At 34.8% G+C, this 25,068-nt stretch overlaps 4 protein-coding genes across 4 annotated transcripts; all 4 read left to right on the top strand.

The window, feature by feature from the left end:
- Positions 1 to 2,455: 2,455 nt before the first annotated feature.
- On the top strand, positions 2,456 to 3,350 carry LOC106388279 (protein COLD-REGULATED 15B, chloroplastic). The gene is made up of 2 exons (XM_013828313.3): positions 2,456 to 2,745; positions 2,990 to 3,350. Exons 1-2 carry the CDS (start codon positions 2,546 to 2,548, stop codon positions 3,216 to 3,218), a joined length of 429 nt encoding a protein of 142 aa, XP_013683767.2. The 5' UTR covers positions 2,456 to 2,545; the 3' UTR covers positions 3,219 to 3,350.
- A 5,814-nt stretch (positions 3,351 to 9,164) lies between these two features.
- Positions 9,165 to 12,417, top strand: LOC106388278 (serine/threonine-protein phosphatase PP2A-3 catalytic subunit). The gene is made up of 11 exons (XM_013828311.3): positions 9,165 to 9,420; positions 9,852 to 9,908; positions 9,989 to 10,072; positions 10,165 to 10,236; positions 10,306 to 10,377; positions 10,568 to 10,608; positions 10,946 to 11,012; positions 11,335 to 11,526; positions 11,607 to 11,696; positions 11,795 to 11,902; positions 11,989 to 12,417. Exons 1-11 carry the CDS (start codon positions 9,328 to 9,330, stop codon positions 12,052 to 12,054), a joined length of 942 nt encoding a protein of 313 aa, XP_013683765.2. The 5' UTR covers positions 9,165 to 9,327; the 3' UTR covers positions 12,055 to 12,417.
- A 2,170-nt stretch (positions 12,418 to 14,587) lies between these two features.
- On the top strand, positions 14,588 to 18,337 carry LOC106388277 (receptor-like serine/threonine-protein kinase SD1-6). The gene is made up of 7 exons (XM_013828309.3): positions 14,588 to 15,940; positions 16,505 to 16,639; positions 16,728 to 16,921; positions 17,008 to 17,218; positions 17,292 to 17,529; positions 17,646 to 17,796; positions 17,875 to 18,337. Exons 1-7 carry the CDS (start codon positions 14,671 to 14,673, stop codon positions 18,199 to 18,201), a joined length of 2,526 nt encoding a protein of 841 aa, XP_013683763.2. The 5' UTR covers positions 14,588 to 14,670; the 3' UTR covers positions 18,202 to 18,337.
- A 1,542-nt stretch (positions 18,338 to 19,879) lies between these two features.
- LOC106350386 lies at positions 19,880 to 22,406 on the top strand. The gene is made up of 9 exons (XM_048749405.1): positions 19,880 to 20,263; positions 20,352 to 20,619; positions 20,820 to 20,934; positions 21,003 to 21,127; positions 21,272 to 21,353; positions 21,449 to 21,560; positions 21,651 to 21,814; positions 21,882 to 22,002; positions 22,122 to 22,406. The coding sequence occupies exons 1-9, from the start codon at positions 19,880 to 19,882 to the stop codon at positions 22,404 to 22,406; spliced, it is 1,656 nt and encodes a 551-aa protein (XP_048605362.1).
- Positions 22,407 to 25,068: the final 2,662 nt, after the last annotated feature.

Consider the following 25,068-nt stretch of genomic DNA (forward strand, 5'->3'; position numbering starts at 1 on the left):
AGTATTAAGAAAACAATAAAAAAGAACTTCTATGGATTTCAAAACTAAGTGAAGCTGCGCTATAACTTTATAAGAAACCAAGAACATGATCAAAACTTAGATACAAACACTGTGAAGCTTGGCGACTATTACTTTTAGGACATCCCCTAAAAATAGCTCAAAGGATCAAATCACCTAACATTAGTTAGGTATGTATCCATCTCTTCAATGAAATCTCATATAGCTGTAAAGGGGTGGGTAATACACTAATACATACTCTTTGGAAATGTAGAATAAAAACAGTAATCAAAGAATTATAACCAAAACAAAACAAAACATTATAGGAGCCTAGTCCCCAAGCACTTGAAGTTTCTCCTCTATATCCACCACTTGGGGCACCATATCCATCACCATAGCCTCCTCCTCCTTCTCCTTCACCGCCATAGTAATTGCTACCACCACCGCCTCCTCCTCTACTGTATGACCCTTATCTAAAAAATCATGGCCTCCAAACCAACCACCACCACGCCGGTTCCTACCACCACCAAAAGAGGAACGCGAGGCATATCGTGTGAGCCATTCAGGGACTTCCTGGTTAGCTTCTTGCATCAGCTCAGCGAGGGCGGTCTTGCCATGGAAGTGTTGACATCGTTAAAGAAGGCAGTTGCAAGTCCTGATTTGTCAGCACGTCCTGTCCGCCCAATACGGTGGACATAGTCATCAATGTCATTTGGTAGATCAAAGTTCACAACATGAGCCACGTGGGGAATGTCGAGACTCACGTGCTGCTACGTCTGTTGCAACCAGAATCGGTGTTCTTCCGCTCTTGAATCGGTGTCCTTCCAAAACACTAGTATATATTACTTGAATTTGTTTTAAAAAATTCGAATTTTATAATATTTTTAAGTTTTAGACAATTTATAAAAAAAGTATTTGAATATTTTTATTTATTTTTAGAAAGTTTAAAATTTAATATTTGAACATGTGAAATATTTTTCTTTTAAAATATGTTTTTTTTAACTTTTAAATATTTTTTTTTTATTTTATTATTAAAAACTGACACGTCACTACATTTTACATGTAAATGAATAGTTTTAGTTACATTTTTAATTTGATGAACAAATAAGTTAAGTTTAAAGTTTTTTGTGATACAAATGTTAGGTTGAAAGTTTAAAATGCTAATGAAAAACTTTAAAAGTTTAAAGTGTTAATGAATACCACTTTGAAGGTTTTTATGCAATTTTATGCAATTTTCTCAATTTTTAAGTTACCCATCTAGGTAAAAAAATATTTTAAACTATTTTGTCCAAGGTTCATGATTTCTTTGAATCGGTCCTGATGGCTTGGTTCTGATGTATCAGAAAATCGATGCACCACGCTAATATTTTGGACACAAAAAAAAAAATCAATATTATAGCATTCAGTGAAACGATTTAACCCATTTTTGCAAATCCTAATTGAAAAAACTAATCTTGCACCCGGTGACCGTTATATATGCAACTTTGTAAATATGGTTTGTAGTTTTTATTTAAGCCATTACACCATGTCTATTTAGAAGTTCCTGGTGGATATCTCTGAAAGTGACGTTAATTTATTTTTATTTATGTAATGGTATGCCTTTTGAAATTACAAAAATTGGTTTTACTAGATAAATATGTTGTTTAAAGGAAAAATAAATATAGAATTTTGAGATGGTATAAATACAAGTTTAAAGGGTTACAAATTTATTTATTTATATAATTAAAAAAAAAACAGTAAATCGTTCCCCGACGAGAAAATGTTAAATCACCGGTAGCCACAGACATCTGAGTGTAGTCTGATTCGAACTCAACTCGCTCACGTGGTTTCATATAATTAATATACAAACTGTAAACCTATGTTTGACTCAATTGTTTTTTAAGTTCTCTTTGTTTCTAAAAAGTTAACTCGTGTTTATTCACAATAATTTTAACAAAAATAAAATATTAAAAATAAGAAAAAAATGAATAGAGATTGTCATGAATCCTATGAAATACCATAAACCATATATCACTCTATAAGTGTGATCTTAATTTTCTTTTTAATTATTAAATTTTAACTATATATATAGTCAAATTATAAAAATTCAATACATTATATTTTTATATCTCTATTTTGAAAACTTTTTAGGCTTGCCATCATATACGTTTTTTTTGGGTAGATTTAGGTTCGCAAACCTAAACTAACATGTTGGCCGACGTATATTTTGTTTTTATCACAACAAAGGTGGTACACGTGAAGTAAGATAACGACCCACAACTCCGATTTCTTAGTGTTTAATTTTGCAAAAATAAAAGCAGAAATGCTAACATGTATATCACCACAAGTTTTGATGGCCGACCTGTTTTTTCAATAGTTACAGAAAATAACATCAATGCATTATAAAAAAAATTCTACGATGCCACGTGATTTGGATTGCAGTTGGTCTAGTATCTATAAAACTATGATACTATTGGAGAATAGATTATTACTCATCTCACTCTTGTTCCTATTAAAACCTCTCCTTTGATTTCTTTTGCTCGCTTTTGACACTTTAAAGAGAACTTTCATGGCTATGTCACTCTCAGGATCAGCTGTTCTCAGTGGGATTGGTTCTTCTTTCTCCAGCGGCGCAGCCAAGCAGAGCGGCATTGGCGCCGTCGGTTTTGGCCGGAAAACTGAGTTCGTCGTCGTCGCTCAGCGCAAGAAGTCGTTGATCTACGCCGATAAAGGTGACGGCAACATTCTGGATGACCTCAATGAAACCACGTAAGTCTATACTTATTCACCCAAAAACTCTCATATATATATTACTAAACCATGATATTACAATATCATTCAAGAATCAAGATATAGAGGTTCATAAACCATAATATATAATCGATATCTCTTTTATTTTTTTAGTTTACATATTGCCTCAAATATTTGAAAATTAAGTAAGATACTTCCATGTTAGCCAATGTAGATATACGTTTTGTCAACAATGAATCTGAATATACACATGCATGAACAGAAAGAGAGCTTCGGATTACGCGACGGAGAAGACAAAGGAGGCGTTGAAACATGGCGAGGAAGCAAAAGACTACGTTGTTGATAAGAACGTTGAAGCCAAAGACACTGCAGTGGATGAAGCTCAGAAAGCTTTGGATTATGTGAAGGCAAAAGGAAACGAAGCTGGGAACAAAGTTGCCGAGTTTGTTGAGGGTAAAGCAGGAGAGGCTAAGGACGCCACAAAAGCATGATGCTTCAACCACTTAACTCGTAGATATATATGTATCTTATCCTTCTTGTCTCATGTTTGATACTTTACAATAAGATCAGTTTGTTTAAAACTTCTATTTCACTAGTTGAAATAAAGATATGTTACTTAACTACTCACCATTATATCTTGATGATGTCTTCAAAGTATATCAATGGGAAACTTAATAAAAGAGAACTTTTGTGGATTTCAAAACTTGGTGGAGTTGCACAATAACTCTATAGGAAACCAAGAACATGATCAAAACTTGGATGCACAAACATTGTGAAACTTGGGGACTGTTACTTTTAGGACATCCCCTAAAAATAGCAAAGATCAAATCACCTAAAGCAGCAACACTAGTTATGCATCCATCTCTTGAATGAAATCACATATGTGTGTAAGGGGTAAAAGTTTTAACCAAACCAAAACAAAACACTAGGGACTTTAGTCCTAAGCACTTGGAGTTTTTCCGCCATATACACCACTAGGAGCACCATATCCACCACCATTGCCTCCTCCTCTACCGCCATAGTAGTTGCTACCTCCTCTACTGTATGTAGGGATGTTAATTACATGGTTAGGGCCTATTTTAATCAAGGGTTAAGACTGGTACAAGAGTCAGTCCATTTAATTTTCATGCTTGTCAATAACTCTTGTATGTCAAATTTCACCAAAATTTACATGTTTAAAAAAAATTCGTATATGATTCATATAAATAGAAAAGCTCTCCTTTATTCATTTTTGTCTTCAAATGCTAAGCATGGAATTAAAAAAACAAAGTTTACATGCTATTTTTATTCAATTATTCATAATTGTGACAGAACAAAACACATCAGTTACATCACTCGTTGCTATTCTCATCTCCTGAGTCTCCTCCACCTCAAACACTGTTGCTCCACTCTGCAATAACAAAGAAAGAGTGAACAAAACTAACACCTGTCTCAAACCAAGAATACATTCACGAGTATGATACATTGATACTACATACTACAGTCTACAAGTTACAAGCTTTAGTTCATTACTACTAGTAATTTACTAGTCTACAGAACACACCCCCCAAGTGAACAAAACTGAGACCAGTCCGTGAATGCATACTAGTCTACAACTATACAAGTTCATTACAACTATACATGTTCATTACCAAAACTAAGACCAGTCCTGCTCTTCCGTGTCTAACGCCATCACCAGTATATAGGAACCATGCTCTTCAGTGTTTGACTAGGTACTTTAGTGTTTTAGTTTAACTTTTCACTAGGTAGTAACCCGCTGAGGTACCTATATAAATGTTGAAATTATATATTTTGATTATGTATAACATAGTGTTTTTTTTACATTAAACCACATTATCGGTTATTGAATGTTAAGGATATAATATGTTTGTAAAAGCCATGAGTCAATACTAAATAATACAATACAAACATAAGTTTCCTTGGGCCATATGTGGATTTGCGGCTTACACCATTTGTTGATTCCTATTTTTTCTTTAATTTTCTCTCAAAAAAATGAAAAGAACATTCCTCGATAAAAGAAAGCAAAAAAGGATTTAGGATTCTTATTGATTGGTCCTTTTCGATTGACGTGAGCAATTTGATTCCTGTTGTAAAATCAAAAATGTATCAAATATTTTTTTCACTAAGCTTTCTTTTATCTAATTTCAATTAAGTGAACATAAATGGATTTTAGAATTACGTATCTGCGAAAACATTCACGACAAACGAACTCATATGTTCGTGAGTTCGTTCGCCGTGAATGTTTTCGCAGATTCTTGTATGTTGGTGTAATGTACTCATTACCTAAGAAAACATTCAAGGTTCGAGGTCTTTAAAAACGATCAGTGTGTTCTGAGCATCTTTGTTTTGCGTACCAATTGTAAATGTTTATGACTATCTCCATAGTGTTTATCTAAGTAACTTGCCTTACTTAAATTAAACATGGCTGACCAACGTTAAATGTGAACTGCTCATCTTTTTTTTTGCAATAAATAAAAGAATATTGTCATTCTCTCTCTTTAAAGACTTCTAACCTTGTAACTTTTGTCCATAGTAGTAGATACACGAAACATATCGATCCTTTTTAGTTATGCCACTGCATCTTAGTTATAGATATTCTCTTTTGTGACACTTCATTGTTTTATTTTGTCTTTTGATTAACGTTCCATACATAAAGTTTTGATAAGTCTCACCCGTATCACGTAAACGTGTTATTGCTGCAAAAAAAATTTCAACAGCGCATTCTTTAAAAGGGAAGTCTTTGTTTGCATTAAAGTCACAATTTTGGTGAGAAACGTTCTCTGCGTGACACCTCAGCTTTTTGCAAAATAAAAGCTTCTAGTGATGTTACATCAGACACCTTACCAATAAACATTTAAAGTAAGTTTTAAAAGTGTTTCTCCTTTACTATATAGGGGATGTTGTAAATGAAATGTATATTAACTCTTTACTGGATCGAACTTGACAGATTGTAAATCTTCCAAAGCCGCCAGCATATATAAATTTGTAGACGTTGACGGAGTGTACAATGTCCATTATGCCAACTTATACACGATGTTCATAGAGCAGTTGCTGGCATTTTATCTGCCTTTTTGTATTGTCTCTATTTGTTTTATTATCATTGACATTCTGGTTCTTCTCGTTAGTTAATGTAATAATTTTGATCTATTTCATTCTTGTCTTAGCTTCTTGACTAATGGTGGTATATCACTTGTTTTATTATTATAGATAAAAAATTGATATATCACATATAAAAGTTAATTAAATAAATAAAAAAGTGGTATGAGATCATTCATTGATAAAAAATATAAAAAGTAACAAATACAAAGTAGTAAAATATAAAAGATGAATCCAAAAGGAGAAACCATAAGTATTGCGCTTCAAACAGTTAGTAAGCAATGGTAGTTTTATTGCATTTTGAAAATTAAGGAAATTTCATTTATTCTTAAAAGAATTAATGCAAGACAAAAAATATATATGAAAGAATCAAAAAAAAAAGAGTGAAGTAATACAAGTAAAAAGAAAATTTAACCAATAAATATTTAAAATAATTATCATCCTATTATGTTGAAGAATCCTATATGATTCAAATTAATTCAAAATGATTTTCATTTTGTATGTGTTTTATGAAAAATCAAAATTTATAATATTAAACAAAATAGCATATGTTTTATCCTGAAATGCAAACTCATGATATTTTTAAAATGTTTTATCTTAAAAGTTAAACATGTTCTTTTTTTCAAAAATATAGTTTCTACTATTCTTTCTAGACTAACATAAAGTACCAAAATTTCTACATTTTGCTGTTAAAAGTGATACAATCTTGACTTGAACAACTATTGTACATCTAACCAAATTTTTTCACATACATATCAAAATAAAAAGAATGTATGAAGCCAAATACTTGTAATGATTTTGATAATAGATGTTTGATGTGTATTGAATCAAATATTTTGAAAATGCTATTTAATACTGAATTGGATTATGACTGCATGGATTTAAAGTTGGATTTCCACATTGATTAAACCTGATTTCATCAACAATCTTCATGGCTAGTGAATGTCAACTTTTCAAAAAAAAAATCACATTAGATCATATTTTTATCTTCCCGGCCCTTATAACAACAACGATTAGATTTGTTCTCCACCCCTATACCTAAATCGGATCAAGATAAAGGAATACAAAAACCATATAGTTGTTTGATAGTGAACATATGATAAATGGTCGATGCATCCAAATTCAAAAATGATCTGATCAAAACTCATGGCAGTTCAAGCTCAAAAACAATCACAATCAAACAATTTTGTTCACTTTATCTGATTTTTTTTCAACATATGTTTCAAGTATCTAAACATTTTGCCTACAACTTTGAGATACATATCAAAAATGGAAAGAGAACTGACACACAAAATTGAATTAAGAATACAATTGGTATAAGTTCATTCACCAATAAAAACTATTAAAATATATAAAAAGCAATAAATATGAAAGGTACATTGTGAAGGAGTAACCATAAATATTCGTTTGAAACAATTAGTTACCAATAGTGCTTCTGTTCAAATTTTAAAACTTAAAAAATATCTTAATGAAAACAAGACGAGAAAAATAAGAAAAGAATGGCGAAACAAGAAAGAAAACTTATTCAAATCACTTGAAATAATTATGGTGAAGAATCCTCTATGGATCAAACTAATTCAAAAGAAATTTCAATTAGTATCAGTTTCATGGAATATCAAAATTTATGACATCAAATAAAATAGCATATGTTCATCCTGAAAATGAAACTCATGTTTTGTTGTATGTACTGAAGTTTTTCAGTTAACTTATTATAGTTTATGTGCTTTACATTTGTGAATTCAAGCTCAACATGCTGAGTGTAGATCGTGATTCAGGTTTGTATACTAAGAGAGTATAAAAGTAAATGCGCCAGCAGCTATATGAACAGTGCAAACAAACAACCAAAGAAGTTTCAAAGATATCACTAATCTCATAACATAAAAAATTTCTCAACGAAATGTTTAGCTTACAACTAAGAGAGAGAGGTTTCGTTGTGAGTTTGAAGCTGTTTTAAACCCAAGAAATCAGCAACGTTTAGCCTATAACTAAGATACCAAGATAATGAGCACGTTGAGCGAACTTGTATTGTGTCTTAGAAAGGAGAAAATTGGTGAACAAAGAAGGACTTTAACAGATTTCTTCAGGTCACTGCTCAATGTACAAAGATATTCATACGTTGGTAGAGCTTATATGGGACCTGTAGAAAAGAAAAAAAAAAGAAAAAAAAAGGACCGTGTCAAAACGACATATTTCAGGAAGGAACGGAGGAGAAAACTGATAAATGAGAACATACATCAAAATGGCTAGAGAGAACCAAACACATTGAAGCGGTTTAAATAGACATACTTTGGTAATAACCACTGCTGAAAGAGTACTCACTGACACTTAACCTGACTGGATTTGTCGTCTGTGATGACCCATTTGAGTATAGGTTCTTAAGGTGACACTGAGGTATATAATCAAAAACTGGAGTGACATATTTTTCTAAGACCTAAAGTTTTGCTCAACATGTTCAACCAACAACAGGCAAAAACAAAACAAAAAAGCAGCAGATAAGATAAAAGCAAAGTAAGTAAAGGGTTACCGAGAATATACCGATGCCACTCTCCCTCAGATTGGAACTCTGAAGTCTTCTGATTCGTCAAGCTAACTAGACCTCTGTACTCAGTCACCATCTCAGGTAGGAGCCTAGCATACATGTCACTCCACAGTTTTCTTATCATTGTGTGAAGTTCCAGGTCTCTTAGGACGATCTTCAACTTTTTTTTTGCAGAAAGGAACAACATTGAGCAACGCAGTATCATCAATCAAATCGATCTTCACAGATCCACCAACAAAAGCATTGTCCTTAAGTCTCTCTCTTTCCACCTTCTGACGCTGATCTTTAGAGCCGTTCCCATTCGTTTCGATCTTATGGAAATAAGAAGCCATAGCTAGAGTGTGTCCACATCATCAGTTTCGATATCAGCTGACGATCTTCTCTTCTCTACAACATGGGAGTCGAGTCGCTCTCTACCGGCGGTAAAGAAACGAACTGCCCCTAAAGAGCATCATTATCCATAAAAACTCATAAGGGTTTCATAATTTTTTTTTTTGTTCTGATTTAAAAAAAAAAAATTAAAAAGTGAATCAATCGCGAGCCGCCGTGTGTGTCAATGAGACTCGTGAACAGTTGAAAAAATTTTAGAATCGATTATTCACACTTTTGTGCGATAAAGGTGGCATAAGATCAGTTAAATAAGCTCGAACCGGTTTTATTAAACCCGATGATGCGGAAAACAAACCCGGTTATATGATTTCCTCTCCTACCCGTACCGGTGCCGATTTTAATAAAGCCGGGGTATTATGGTAAAATCCAAGAATACAGCTCGAAAGCTACAAACCACTCGCTTCTCTTTTCACGCGCCATCTCTTCTTCTTCACTGCGCGAGAGAGAGAGAGAGAGAGAGAGAGAGGGAAAAAGCGAAGAATACGCAGATTCAATCCAATTTAGGGTTAGAGATTCTTCTAATTTGGAAACCTAATCCTGGTCCCAGATCGGACGAAGACGAAGGAGTAACGAGAATGGGCGCGAATTCGATACCGACGGACGCAACCATTGATCTCGATGAGCAGATCTCCCAGCTCATGCAGTGCAAGCCCCTCTCCGAGCAACAGGTGCCCGCCACTCTCTCCGTAGATGATAAGCTCTTCCTTTGCCCTTTGACATTTTCTTCTACTTGGACTCGGGTTGTATCGAATGATTGGATCTGTTAGAGCTTTTTTATCGGATTTAATTTGGGATATTCTCGAGACCCTTTCGGAAAATGTTAGATCTTGACGTATGGGGTTAGTTTGATAATGAGTTTGGCTAAAGCTTGTATTTTTATGTGCCTGGTAATGTGGGTTCTGCTGACTGCGTTGACACTTCTTGCTATGGAGCTGGTTATTTGATGTAGATGATAAGGTTTTTGATTACTTTGCATCATACCTGACCTTTTTTTTTGCGATTGATTTTCCCTGTTTGCTCTGTGTGCCAAGTAGATTTCTCTAAGTATACATATCCAAGTCATGAATATCATATGCTACCTTGTTTTTGTTTCCTTTAGGTTAGATCATTATGCGAGAAAGCCAAGGAGATCTTAATGGATGAAAGCAACGTTCAGGTTTGGTGATTGTATTTTCAATGTCGTAGACTGTGGCATTACACATGAATTCACTCTTTCAACTTTTTCTTGCAATGTAGCCTGTGAAAAGCCCTGTGACAATCTGCGGTGATATTCATGGACAGTTCCATGATCTTGCAGAACTTTTCCGTATTGGGGGAATGGTAACATCTCTTAATTACCCTTTTCGTGTATTTTGGATCTGGTGCTTTTTTTGTATTAGCTCTATAAGTTTCGTTTTTCGTCTCTTTTGCAGTGCCCTGATACCAATTACCTGTTTATGGGAGATTATGTTGACCGTGGTTATTATTCTGTTGAAACTGTTACGGTACTGACGACTTCTTTTTTTTTTGGGTCGGAATATGAAGCATGTTGATACTCTTTCTTCTTTTTACAGCTGTTAGTCGCCTTGAAGTTGCGATACCCTCAGCGAATCACCATTCTTAGAGGAAACCATGAAAGTCGTCAGGTAGAGTTATGCTTTATTATCGTCTCTCCACACCTTTTTCCACTTTTGTTGTTGGCACACATGTTTCTCATAAAATATTCTTCTTCTCTTCAACAGACATTTGTACTCATTAGTTTGGTGATTACTACTTTCTGCCATTCTACTTTCTTATCTGACGCATGCTTTCCTTCTTTTTTCTTATGTCTGGCAGATCACTCAGGTTTATGGATTTTATGATGAATGTCTGCGAAAGTGAGTCCTCTGCAGAAATCCTTCTTCTCTAGCTGCTGTTAGTTGCATGCAAGTAATTTGTGTCATCATTCGCATTGCTCTCGTCCTTATTTTTTTCGGTTGCTACATGTGTATTGGTGTGGTAGTATGTCAAAACCGTCTTACATTTTTATTTCCTCCCTCACCTAGCTGTTTCTATTAAACCTTTAAGCTTGTGATTACTTTCTTATAACACTCTTATGCTTATTATCTTGCACATCCAAGTTGAAGCTTATTAACCTCTAAATCTAGATAGGCATTTGATTAATTTGGGTTGTAGATTTTGCCATTTATTTAGCCAATGTTGCTTTCCTTGCAGGTACGGCAACGCAAATGTTTGGAAAATCTTTACAGACCTCTTCGATTATTTCCCACTGACAGCCTTGGTTAGTGCCTATCATGTTTCACACCTTTCTTCCTCTTTGATGACCTTGGTGTTCACATTAGTATTAAGTCCTAGATTCTCTTAATATAGACTGATCCTTTGTCTTGTACTAGCAATGTTCTTTTGAACTGAAGATTGATTTTCTATTTTGTCGTTATATTTATTTTGCTAGTGTCACATCTATTGCAAGACGTTAGTATTTTGAAAATCCAAAGTACAGAAGATCTTATGTATGGAAGATTACACGTATGACTTATCTGACTAAAATGGTGTTTTCAATACATTCTTTAGATATCAAATCGTCACATGTTATTCTATTGCAGGTTGAGTCAGAAATATTTTGCCTTCATGGTGGATTGTCTCCATCTATCGAGACACTTGACAACATAAGGAACTTTGATCGAGTTCAAGAAGTTCCCCATGAAGGGCCGATGTGTGACTTATTATGGTCTGACCCTGATGACCGTTGTGGTTGGGGCATCTCTCCTCGTGGTGCCGGATATACATTTGGCCAGGTAATTACAAATCTCTCTGACTCTCTCCTTTTAAACCAAGTGCCTAATTTACTATTGTCTTTTTCATTTTGTTACCATAGGACATATCTGAACAGTTCAATCACTCAAACAGCTTAAAGCTGATTGCCCGAGCTCATCAGCTGGTTATGGATGGATACAACTGGGCTCATGTAATAATAATTTAACTCAACCCTTCGATATTCCTTCCGTCCATGGTTTGCGAGGCTTAAGATCTTTGCTCACTATAATATTTTTTTCCCGTGTACAGGAGCAAAAGGTGGTAACTATCTTCAGTGCACCAAACTACTGTTACCGTTGTGGGAACATGGCTTCGATTCTTGAGGTTGATGACTGCAGGAACCACAGCTTCATTCAGGTCTTGCCTCAAAACCCAGATGTCTTTTCTGCTAACGAAATTAGTGTTGAAGGAAAAAACTAACTAAAGTAAAAAATTGTGTGCAGTTTGAACCAGCACCGAGGAGAGGAGAACCAGACGTTACTAGAAGAACACCAGATTATTTCCTCTGATCACTGGACACAGAATCATCTCAGCAGCTGCCTCCACAACTGAAAAGGTCACAGTTGGTTGGTAACTCAAGAAATGTGTTTTAAGTTCCAACTTAGTCCCACCACCAGAATATAGTGTGTATTGTAGGCGAAGAAGGTCCTCTCTTATCTTCCTCTTAACCAAGAAAAAAAAAAGAGAGGTCAATGGACTGACTCGACAGTACCCCATCATACACATTGTTTGATTGATGTTATTAGCTTATTTCTTTTTTTTTCTGTGAATCAGAATGTGTTTTTTCATGTTAAAGAGATCTTTTTGTTTCGTATAATTCTTTTGGAGATTTCACTATTTTTTAGTTTACAAATCCAAAGAAGCCTTTTTCATTGGAACTCATAAACATGCGTCTAACCGAAAGTGTACATGATAAACTGATTGAGAGTGACCCTCAAACTTAACAAGCATGCATAAAATGACTCTATCTCGGACTCGTCTCCAACGCGTGCCAAAATGAAAACAAATTTGCACTGTTAAGTTATTGAATCTTTTTTGACCAAAAAAGAAGAAGTTATTGGATCCTTTTTCTCAAAAAAAAAAATTTATTAGATCTTTTTTGTTCTAAAGTTATTGGTAAACAAAAATGCTAGTTTTTCTGCGAAAATGAATGTTTTTATTAAATTAGAAAATAAAGTAGTGGTTGTAGACAACATTTAGGTGTTACCCTTATAAATTATGGGTGGATGACATAGAAGCCCTAATAATATATTTGTTAGAGATATACATATTTCGGCACGGCACGATGCATCCATCAGATATTCACCGACGAATAGCATTGTGCTATTTCATATTTGATATCTTTTAAAAAAGAAAACAAAATATTATCAAATTATATTATGTTTTTAAAATAAAAAGGTAAAACAAAATAAATAAAAAAATAGTAATAATTACAAAAAATAAAAAATTTTTAAAAATTATATTTTTAACATCGTCAGCAAACATTAAACCCAAAATCGTAATTCCTAAACCCTAAATCCTTTGGATAAATCTTAAATTCTAAATCAAAAACACTAAACACTAAAACACTCAAGGGTTTAGGGTTTAAGATTTAAGGTTTATGGTTTAGTGTTTTAGTGTTTAGTGTTTTAGTGTTTTTTATTTAGAGTTTAGAATTTATCCAAGGGTTTAGGGTTTATGGATTAGAATTTAAGGTTTAGTGTTTTGCTGACGACGTTAAAAATATTTTTTTTTTATTTTTTTTGTTTGTAATTACTACTATTTTTTTTTACTTTTTTTATTTTAAAAACATAATATAATTTGACTATATTTTGTTTCCTTTTTGAAAGATATCGAATATGAAATAACTCAATCCTATTGGTTGGTTCACCCTAGGTCTAGGTTCAGTTATTGAAAATATTGGAGGAGGCATAATTGGTCTCTGATACTCTGGTAAAAGGAAAAAGGAAAAAACAAACAAAAACAAACAAAAAATATCCACAAATATTTTGAACCTGTCAATATAAAACAAAAAAAAAGTCCACAAATCGACCTAATATATCACTCATTTACTCATATAATCATATCATGGATCCAGACCTTAACAATTGCTAAAATGAAGACATCAGTACTTCCAACATGATTTACTAGTTTATCTTCGCTTAGATAATTATCCAACTTCAAATATATCAAATATAATCTCTTCCCATCAAATTTTTCATACACCATTCTAGTAGTAATAATACTCAAACTTGCTCCATTGCCTTCTGACTTGTTTGACCTTCCATGTGGTTAATATACATCTACATGAAAATGGAGATAACAAATATATTAGTATACTAAAAGTATTATACAGATAATAGAAAAAAAAACTATATTGATAAAAATATGGTGGTAAATAAAACAATAACGAATCAATGGCAATATAACACAAAACAATAGAGAAGTGAAGAGAAAAATAATACAACTAGACTTGTGAAAGTTTAAGGTATGAGTAATTAAGAAGGGACTTCCATTCTTTATATTGAGAAGTTTGAGGAGGAATTATATATTCGCAAATATTTAACATTCGCAAATATTTAACATTCGTTAATGTGTATACTTTGGCTAATCAATATAACGTTTTTATTTAAGCGTGTTCTCAGTAAACTGTATGATATTATAGTTTATGTACAGATATCACATATTTTTTATCATGTTACTAATTCCAAAATCTTTTCTTTTTTGCTATTAGTAACCAAATTGACCCTCTCCTACTTATATATATGCATCTCGTATATGACACGCTACACACGCAAAGGGTTGACTTTCTTTTGGGAGTAAACGAATAGTTGTTTATTTAGAAAATTACAAAATAACAAAAAAACTGATAAATAATTGTGAAACAACTAGTATATAGAAAACGAGTGAAAGAAAAAAGGAAGAAAAAAACAGAAACGTCCTTATCATTTGCTAGGTCAATTCTATAGAACAATAGATATTTAAAAGATGCCAACAAGAAGACCCAGAATTAATGAAGCCGCCCGAAAGGATATTATATATATATATATATATATATTGGTAATAATTCGAAGAGAAAAACGTTCAACATAGAACACAAAACATGTTTGACATCCCCAAAAATAAAAATTCTCAAGAAAAAAGAAATGAGAAGTATGTCAAACTACGATCGTTTGTACACTTTAGTCTTAATTATGTTACCTGCTTTATCAATCTCTACCAACACTCTGTCGTCCACAGAATCTCTCACTGTCGGAAGCAACAAAACCATCGTATCTTCTGGCGAAACCTTCGAGCTTGGTTTCTTCAATCTCCCCTCAAGCTCTCGTTGGTATCTCGGGATTTGGTACAAGAAGATCCCTACGAGAACTTACGTGTGGGTTGCGAACAGAGACAACCCTCTCTCTAACTCCAACGGAACTCTCAGAATCTCCGACAACAACCTCGTCATGTTTGACCAATCCGGAACACCTGTTTGGTCAACCAATCGGACCAGAGGAGACGCGGGATCTCCACTGGTTGCGGAGCTCCTCGATAACGGTAACTTCGTGCTCAGACACTGGAACAATAGCGATCAGGATGTGTTCTTGTGGCAGAGTTTCGATTTTCTGACGGATACTCTACTCCCGGAGATGAAGTTGGGTTGGGATCGCAAAACCGGATTGAACAGACACTTGAGATCTTGGAGAAACCCAGATGATCCGTCGAGCGGAGATTTCTCGACGAAACTAGAAACCACCAGAGGATTCCCTGAGTTTTACGCATGGAACAGAGACGAGATAATCTACAGGAGTGGTCCGTGGAGTGGGAACCGGTTCGGAAGTGACGTACTCGACATGAAACCGATCGATTACTTAGGTTTCAATTTCACAGCGGATAACGAACAGGTGACTTACTCGTACCGAATCACCAAACCTGACGTTTACTCGAGAGTCATCCTAAGCTCCGCGGGGTTATTACAGCGGTTCACTTGGATCGAGACGGAACAGAGTTGGAGACAGTTGTGGTATTTACCAAGGGACCTATGCGATGACTACAGAGAGTGTGGTGATTACGGTTACTGCGATTTGAACACTTCGCCGGTTTGTAACTGTATCCAAGGGTTTGAGACGAGGAATAACCAAACAGCTGGTTGCGCGAGGAAGACGAGGCTGAGCTGTGGCGGTAAAGATGGTTTTGTGCGGTTGAAGAAGATGAAGTTGCCGGATACTACGGTGACAGTTGTGGACAGTGGGGTTGGGTTGAAAGAATGTGAAGAGAGGTGTTTGAAGGATTGTAACTGCACGGCGTTCGCTAATATGGATATTCGTAACGGAGGATCAGGTTGTGTGATTTGGAAGGGTGATATTTTCGATATCCGAAACTTTCCTAATGGAGGTCAGGATCTCTACGTCAGACTAGCCGCTGCTGATCTCGGTTAGTTCTTTGTCCTTCGCATTTTATAAAGTGTCTTTTTCGGTTTTCTTGTTGATTAAAAAGTTTATGAACCAAAGTCGTATGAAAAGTTTATGAGCCTAAGTCGTATGGAGTTTGTGAATACTCTCACGAAGGGACCAAAGATAGGTTCCAACTTTAAAAAAAAATGGTTTTACCTCTTATTTTCCGGGAACCGGCACAATGTAAATAGTCCATTCTAACAAAAATTGAATCTGAGTGGCGTAGTGCCTACTAGACACTCATTTACCACTAGATCAACAGCTTGTTGCTGATTGGTTCCAACTTCCAAATGCAGCGTAGGTTTTGTGCAGCGCTTATATTACTGACAGGGAAGAGCAAACCGACCAAGATTAGTATTGTTTACGAAGTTATGTTTAGGTTTTACCATTTTCTTGGATACAATGCAACAGTCCATGACAATTATATTCTGGTTGTTTTTTCATATAATGTTTAGTCATAGAATATCAAGTTTACACTGGTGGGGCTTTTTTTTTTTCATTATTACTTAGAAGAAAATATATTCCCTTGCTTTTTTTGTAACAGTGGACAAGAGAGGCAAGAGGGGAAAAATCATAGCTTTGAGTATTGGAGTGACCATTTTTCTTCTTTTATGTTTCATTATCTTCCGGTTTTGGAAAAAGAAGCAGAAGCGATCAATAGCAATTCAAACACCTATTGGTAAATCAATAAATTTTATTTTCCTTTAGTTTTGTCAATATAATTTCGAAATTCAATATGTGTTGATTTTGCTGTCTGGATGAAACAGTTGATGAAGGGAGAATCGAAGATTCACTGATGAATGAACTGGCAATAACAAGCAGGCGCTACATATCCAGAGAAAACAAAACTGATGATGATCTAGAGCTTTCATTGATGGAGTTTGAAGTTGTTGCCTTGGCAACAAACAATTTTTCTAACGCCAACAAGCTTGGAAGAGGTGGTTTCGGTACTGTTTACAAGGTAAAAAAAAAGTGTTTCAGAACTTACTGAAAATCTATCACCGCACAAGGGTTTCATTGTATTAATTAAATGTATGGACCTAATAGGGAAGGTTACTTGATGGGAAAGAAATTGCGGTAAAAAGACTATCCAAAATGTCTTTACAAGGGACTGATGAATTCAAGAACGAGGTTAAACTAATTGCGAGGCTTCAGCACATAAACCTTGTCCGACTTATTGGTTGTTGCATCGATAAGGGGGAGAAGATGTTGATCTATGAGTACTTGGAGAATCTAAGCCTTGATTCTCATATCTTTGGTTAGTGACTCAAATTAAACAGCTTCTATTCTAAACAAGATAACACGTTTTTTGGTTTTGGTTTGATTTGTAGACATAACCCGACGCTCTAACTTAAATTGGCAAATGAGATTTGATATTACCAATGGTATTGCTAGAGGACTTGTATATCTTCACCGAGATTCACGTTTTATGATTATCCATAGAGACTTGAAAGCAAGTAATGTGTTGCTTGATAAAAATATGACTCCGAAGATCTCGGATTTCGGAATGGCCAGGATCTTTGGAAGGGATGATGCTGAAGCTAATACGAGGAAGGTGGTAGGAACTTAGTAAGCAATCATTTTCCAAAACAATAAATTATATATATATATATATATATATATGAGCTTTTTGTCTTTAATCTCAGTTCGAAAGAAGACATATGAGTTAAATCTTTGTTATGCAGCGGTTACATGTCTCCAGAATATGCAATGGACGGGATATTCTCGATGAAGTCGGATGTTTTCAGCTTTGGGGTTTTGCTCCTCGAGATTATAAGTGGCAAGAAAAATAACGGATTCTACAACTCAAACCATGACCTTAATCTCCTCGCCTTTGTAAGATAAGAACAACTTGAAATCGATATAGTTCTGATGATTACACTAAAAAAAAAACATTTCATCTTTTATGCACAGGTGTGGAGGAAATGGAAGGAAGGAAAATGGCTAGAGATCCTAGACCCGATCATCATAGATTCTTCATCGTCAACGTGCCAGGCACATGAAATCTTAAGATGCATACAAATTGGTCTCTTGTGTGTTCAAGAACGTGCTGAAGACAGGCCAGTGATGGCTTCAGTAATGGTGATGATTGGAAGCGAAACTATGGCTATTCCTGAGCCTAAACGGCCGGGTTTTTGCGTTGGGAGAAATCCTCTTGAGATTGATTCCTCGTCAAGTACACAGGGCAACGATGAATGTACAGTGAACCAAGTAACACTCTCGGTCATTGACGCTCGATAGTTTTTGAGCATTACCCACTCACTATGTTTATATGCATGTTATTTTCGATGCAAGTATGAATAGCAAAGTTTTACTACATGATTCGATACCATGCTCTTTAAACTTTGAATTTACTAATTTAGACGAAGATTCACTACATAGTTTGTAGAATTTTGATTTAAATCGAAAACTACTAAAATAACTATCGAGACGAAGACCAAAGCATAAATTTACATGATAGGCTTATATAAAACAGCAATATGCACTTTTAGTTTAAAATAGTTAGGCAATTTTCAGATGTCGAAGTTACTGGGAAACTTACATTAGTTATTTGTTGGATACGGAGTAGACGTGTTTTTTTTTTTTTTTGTTACAGGCATGCTGCCAACTGAAAGCCATCGGAAAAAATTATAGATAGTGAGTTGGCAAAATAGCAACTTACAAGTATGAAATTAGGTGATTGGACCATTTATAATTTTAATTGGTAAATAGGTCATTTAGTAAAAGAGAGAAATGAATCCTGACTGTTTTGGATTTTTGATCTATGAACTTGTGTCTAACCGAAAGTGTACAGGATAAACTAAACGGGAGTGATTTTCAGATTCGTTTCCAACGCGCGCGTGTAAGTGATCCTAACACTCGGTGATTATTCTAAAATTTGAGAAATGTTTTTTTGGGCCCCGAAAGTGTATGACCAAAATGAAAATAAATGTATATACCGTCGGAGAAATATTCTAATATAACATTAAAAAATTTTTTTGTCGCAAATATATCTTTAATGTTAACTAGGACTAATCCAAACTTTAGAGTTTAGAGTTAAGGTGTGGAGATTTAGGATTGAAGTTTAAAATTTTATAAAATACAAAATAAATATTAAAATTTTGAAAATAAAAATTTGAAAAATAATTTCAAAAAGTATTTTCGAATTATAAAAAGAAAATTTGAAAAGAAAAAAATATTCAAAAAAATAATTTTTAAAAAAAGTTATAAAAAAGTTCGAATTTGAAAACATATAATCTGAAACTATAAATTTTTTTTTTTTTATATATCTAGGATATTAGGGTCATTTTTTTTTTAGAGTCTATTTTGTGATAAAAACTTAAAAATTATAGAATTATCGTATCTATTAAGTTATTGGTTTTTTTTGTTCTAAAGTTATTGGTAAACAATGATTTGGACTTTCCGGTAAAAACAAATATTCTTATCAAAACTATACTAAAAGCAGCATATAAGGCTCTATGGAGGTGTCCACGTCGGATGATATATTCAACCAGTCATATTACACAAAACGGCCACGTCATTACGAGGTTACAATGGTTTGGGTTCGTATTTTCGGCCCGTTTTATTTGTTGATTTTAATGGTTTGGGCTTATGTGTATTAGGCCTGTTTTTCTGTAGGCGATGGCCCATGGGTGGTTGATGAGTTAGGCGTCGTATGTCGTAGCCTCAATTGCGTCGTCACCTTCCTTTCCACTTCTATCTCTGCCGTTTCTCACCTCTCCAAATCCGAATCGACGAGTAACTTCACCACTAGCTTTTGTAATCAAACCTCCTCACCATTAACTTCTCTAATCAAATCTTGCTTTAACCCATTTAATGGATTCTTTTCGTCTTCTTCTCTGTTTTACTATTTATAAATCTCTTCTCCGATCTCATGCCTCCATCAAAGCTGTTACGATTCTCTCAAATACTCATCCCGATGGAGCCTACCCGTAACTCTTCATCCTCCACCGAACGCACGTCCGGCAAGAAGACCGTCGTCTCCTCTGCGTCTGCTAAGCCAAACGGAAAGTCTATTGTCGTCTCCTCTGCGTCTGCTAAGCCAAACGGAAAGTCTATTGCTTCCTCTGCGACTGCGATGACTCCTAGCGCGCATGCGTCTGTTGGAACCGCCAACCCGATGAACCCTGAAGCTACCACCGGTCTCTCATCCGCTCATCGCGACCAAGTGATGTTGTTCAGGGATGTTTCGCTGGGCCCACAGGAGGCCGAGTTGAGGTTCCGGCTGATTCACTTATGGGAGGCCCGAAATCCAAATACCAAAATTCTCATTGGTCAAGAGATGCTCCTTATCGACGAAGAGGTTTGTTTCCAATTTTTTACTTATTTTGTTTGGTTTTGCACGACTGAGATAGTGTATTAATTAATTAATGATTTGGATTTATCGACAGGGAACTGTTATTCAGGGTTTTGTTCCGGCTGGTCGTGTAGGAACATTTGATCTCTCAGCTGGTTCCGTCTATAAGTTGACCAACTTTTTCGGATCCAGAAGCAAAATTCAGTATCGGGTTGCTGATCATAGCGCCACCGTTTCATTCTCTTGGAATTCTTCTTTGTCGGTCTTTGAGAATCCTCCGGTTCTCTTTCCAGTAGATAGGTTCAGGTTCCACAGCTACGATGAGTTTAGGGCCAACTGTGACTCCAAGGGTGATCTTTATGGTAAGCCATGTTGAACTATTTAGATTACCTTTTATATTTGAGCTACTGATGATGATCTTATAGATACGTTTGTTAAATTATGAGAGTATAATTGATCTTATAGATACGTTTGTTAAATTATGAGAGTATAATTATAGACGGGTTTGTTATATTACTATAGTATAAGATTGATGTATACGGTTTATATTTTGGTATCTCAGACTATGTTGGCCACATGAAGCTGGTGAATGGGCAAACTATCTCTGAACACATGGTTCTTGACGAAGCTGATATAGCAGAGAAACGGCATCTGTGTGTTCATGTTCAGGCACTTGAGTATGTTTCTCCAACCTTAGCCTCTTTCGTTTTGTGTTATTGTTAACAAATATTTTTGTCTTATGTAGCGGACCAGTGATGAAGCTCTATCTATGGGACCAGGCTGCATCCGACTTCTGCCAGAAATTCAAATCGTATGGAGGGACTCCAAGCGTTCTTCTGGTCACCACAGTGAATCCTAAGCATCTTGGAGGTTAGCATTCCACTTTAAAACATCATGTTCCTATTCAGACCTTAGAGAAATTCTATAAAACTACCTTAAGTAAACTTTAATTGTTAGGTGAGCAATCATATAGTATGTTACGGTTAATCACATTCACTCATATGTTATTAACAGGAACCCTTGCTATCACTTCTATGTCCTCATCTCGAGTGTTCATGGATTCCGACGTCCAGCCTAGCAAGGACTATCTCGAATGGTAGGGATTTGTGTATGCAGTTATTATCATTCATCTGTTGATGTGACATTTCGTGCAGCTTATTATTTAACATACTTACGGCTTATTTGCATCAGGTTGAATTCTAACGCAGAAATTGCTAATAGTGTTGCTGCTGAGGTTGTCACTAAGCCGGAGGCAGTGACTCTTGAGGAGCTATTCACCTACATCAAGCAAGAAACTTCAAAGGTACAATATTTTTTTATTTTTTTAATGTTTTTAAATACGTTTGCATGTGCATGGGAACTAATGAGGTTTATTTTAATTTCCACGATGAAGGTCGCTTGGTTTGAATGCACGGCAACAATAGATGATGTTGTCCGGGGTTCTCCTTGGTATTACATTTCTTGCGGTGGATGTAATAGCAAGGCTTTCAAAGGTCATACCTCTATGATTTGCAACAATAAGAAGTGTTGGAAGACTGAGATCACAGGCGTTCCTCAGTAAGTGTTGTGATCATAGTTGAACTATGTTTTATCAGCGCTGATAGCTAATCTTGATTTCTTGTAGGTACCTCACAAAGATATCAGTTTATGATAAGAGTGAGCAAGCAGTTTTTGTCATTCTTGGCGATGCTGGCAAGGAGCTGAGTGGGAAACATGCTGCAGAATTGGTTGCTACTTATTTTGAGGTAATTTCCTACCTGATTATACATCATATACATATTTGTGTTACTGCTGACCATCGCCTATTCATGGATTCCGAAAGGCAGTATTAGTTGACCTAACGTACATATTGCTTGGTTATTAGTCTAATGAAGGAGTTGGAGCTGATCATTGTGTGCCGATCCCGCAAGCTTTACTTGACACGATAGGCCAGACTCGCAAATTCATCGTCAAAGTCTCGGATCACAATTTCTCAGGCAAGACTCAGACCATAACTGTAACGAAGATACTCCCACTGGCAGTTGCACTTCCAGCAACATCCGAGGAACCTGGTGCTTCCAGTGGCTTTGGAAACTCTGCGGGTGATAGGGCTAGAAAAGCAGCTGAGATTCTTGAGGCAGATGAGGCCAAGCGGTGCAAGAGTGGCTGATATAGCTTCAAGCTCTCCTCATACGCAGTGATTGTTTTTGCTGCAGTTCGAGTTATGTTTTATGCTTTCTGAATGACTTTGCGTTTTTTTCATTTCAACTTTCAGACTTTTGTCTTTTATGTTTAAGTTCCTTGAATACAATTTTCATTTTATGGTTTTTACGATCTCTTAAGCCAGTTTACTTATCTTATTTTGAACTTTTTAATAGTTAGTAGGGATTAGCTTAGTTTATAGGTGCTGAGTCGTCTCCTTACTACATTAAGCACATCAGTGGCTTCAGATGCAGAATCAGGATTAGTAACAGGATATGAGGAATGGTTAGGGGCGTGGATCCATAGGCATGAATCTGTATTCACAGTTTGGATACTAATTTTTCATTTCAGAATATTTTAAAGAATCTTTCACATAGCTTTATATAGTCTAAAGCAGACACACAACCCAGACTTATTTTGTTGCATCATAATTAAGCATCTAGATCTCAACAAAAAAATAAGCTTGTGATCACAAAACATGACAAATATGAAGATTATATACTGTTGCGCTCACTTATATGTCCTAAATCAAACAAAAGTACAAACCTGCATTGCATGCCGATCTAATGAAATTGAAGTACGTCTTACATATTTAAAAAAAAATTAAATCTTTTTAATTAGTCATCCGAATATTTATATTTATGGAATATTTATATACATGGAGTGAGGGTTACTGATCTATTCTTTAATAATTATTAAAAATTTAACCATATTATTCAAAAAATTTAATATGATATAAATAAAAAAACAACAATACTTAAACTTTAGTAGTATAGAACAATATACATGTGGACAATATATGAATTAATATTTTTACAATCAGAACATTTTATTTTAAAAAATAACTAACTCAAAATTTTCCAGTGCTATATGGAAAAAATAAATGATATAATCCAAAAATTGAATAAATACCTTTAAAGGAATATTGATCATATGAAAATGTGTTAGTATATTTTTCATAACTTTTAGCTAATTATTTTGAAAAAAAACAAAAAAATTAAAAAAAAATATGTACAACTATGTACATGTTAGACAGGTTTCTATAAGTCAGTTTTAAACCGATAATGTATTCAAAATTAGTATTACATAAACACATTTCCTATTCCTGGAGGTCAGCAGAAGCCAAAAAAAAAAACCAAAACCAAAAAATCATTATATAAGAGTTCGAACCCAGCTTGAGTGCATATAAGAGGGCTATTCTACCAGTCAAATTAGCAAACAATTAGGTTAGTATTTTACCCCTAATATCGTAACAACACTTACTTTTATAGATTTACAGAGAAATATAGCAATAGACTTTTTATATGCTTATATGTAATTTATATTTATAGGACATCGTAGTCAAAAAAATTATTGACTTATTAGTTTGTTTTTTTTTTTTGTCACATATTGACTTATTAGTTATATATATAATTATATATACATGAGATTGCTCGCAGACTTTTGTTAATAGACATGATTTACATCTAATCACCAGATATCCAATCTCAAACTTATTAAGACTCGAACATTTTTCCGCGCGTAGCGCGGACGAAACCTCTAGTTAAATTAGTAAATTAAGTTGTAGCTGTAGATAGGTGTTAGGTGTTACTTTATAAAGAGTGGTGGATGAGAAAGAGTATTTGCAAGATATTTATATTTTTCCTTCACGGATCAAATAAGGGAAATTAGGATGCCTAGTAACCATCTATCCGCTATTTAGCACACTGCCAAAAACCCACATTTCAGACACTGTTAATAATTATGGAGGACACTGATACCCCTATACTTCATATTCGGTGTGTATAGGCAAAATATATCTCAAAGATACGATAGGATTTGTAACAGGATTTGTCAGACCAAAATTACAACCCTTCTCTTGTTTACTATTTTAAAATTCTAAATTTTCAACTTTTTTCTTTATTCCATCATATCCCAACCAATCCAAAAAGTCTCCCAACCTCTCTCCTCTTAAAAACATCTCCAATCCATCAAACAAGTCCTAGATTCTCTATCTGAAGACACCAAATAAACAAGACGAACAACAAGTAGATACCATCAGATCCTCCCCTTTGGCAAACTTATTGAGATACCTGAAAAGCCCTCTTTCTCAGAACGATTTGGTCGATTCATCATTTCCAAGCAGCTAAAGGTCGCAAAGAAACATGAGGCGTGGTTATTTTTTGCCGGAAAACTAGTAAGATTTTCACTTTGAGAATTCACATACCTGACTGGCTTGAACTGCATGAAGTTACCTAATTGATCCAGGTAGCGTCTTGGAATTTTTTTCGCCAAGTCGGAAGATGCCGATGAAGATGACGACACACCAAAGAATTCATCTGCGAAACTAAGCATGATCTCTGGTCATGCAAGAGAGATTGAAATCGAGGCTAAGGTAAATAGTGTCAGAATTTTATACACTAAATCCGTTATCAAAAATATTACTTGGATAACTTTTTGAGTAACTGCTATTTTTAAATCTAACAATACACCTCTATATATGTACAAGTTAGATGCATTATATGAGGCGATTGAAGATCCGCAATTGTTTTGTCTGACGAGGATGAAAGATGTTAAGATGGAGAATGTAATATTTATGTGTGAAACGGCAATTTTGAAACCTAGCAACTGTAAAGCAAAAACCGAGGTTG

This window comes from Brassica napus, chromosome C3, assembly GCF_020379485.1.
Source record: "Brassica napus cultivar Da-Ae chromosome C3, Da-Ae, whole genome shotgun sequence".
NCBI classification, from domain to species: Eukaryota; Viridiplantae; Streptophyta; class Magnoliopsida; order Brassicales; family Brassicaceae; genus Brassica; species Brassica napus.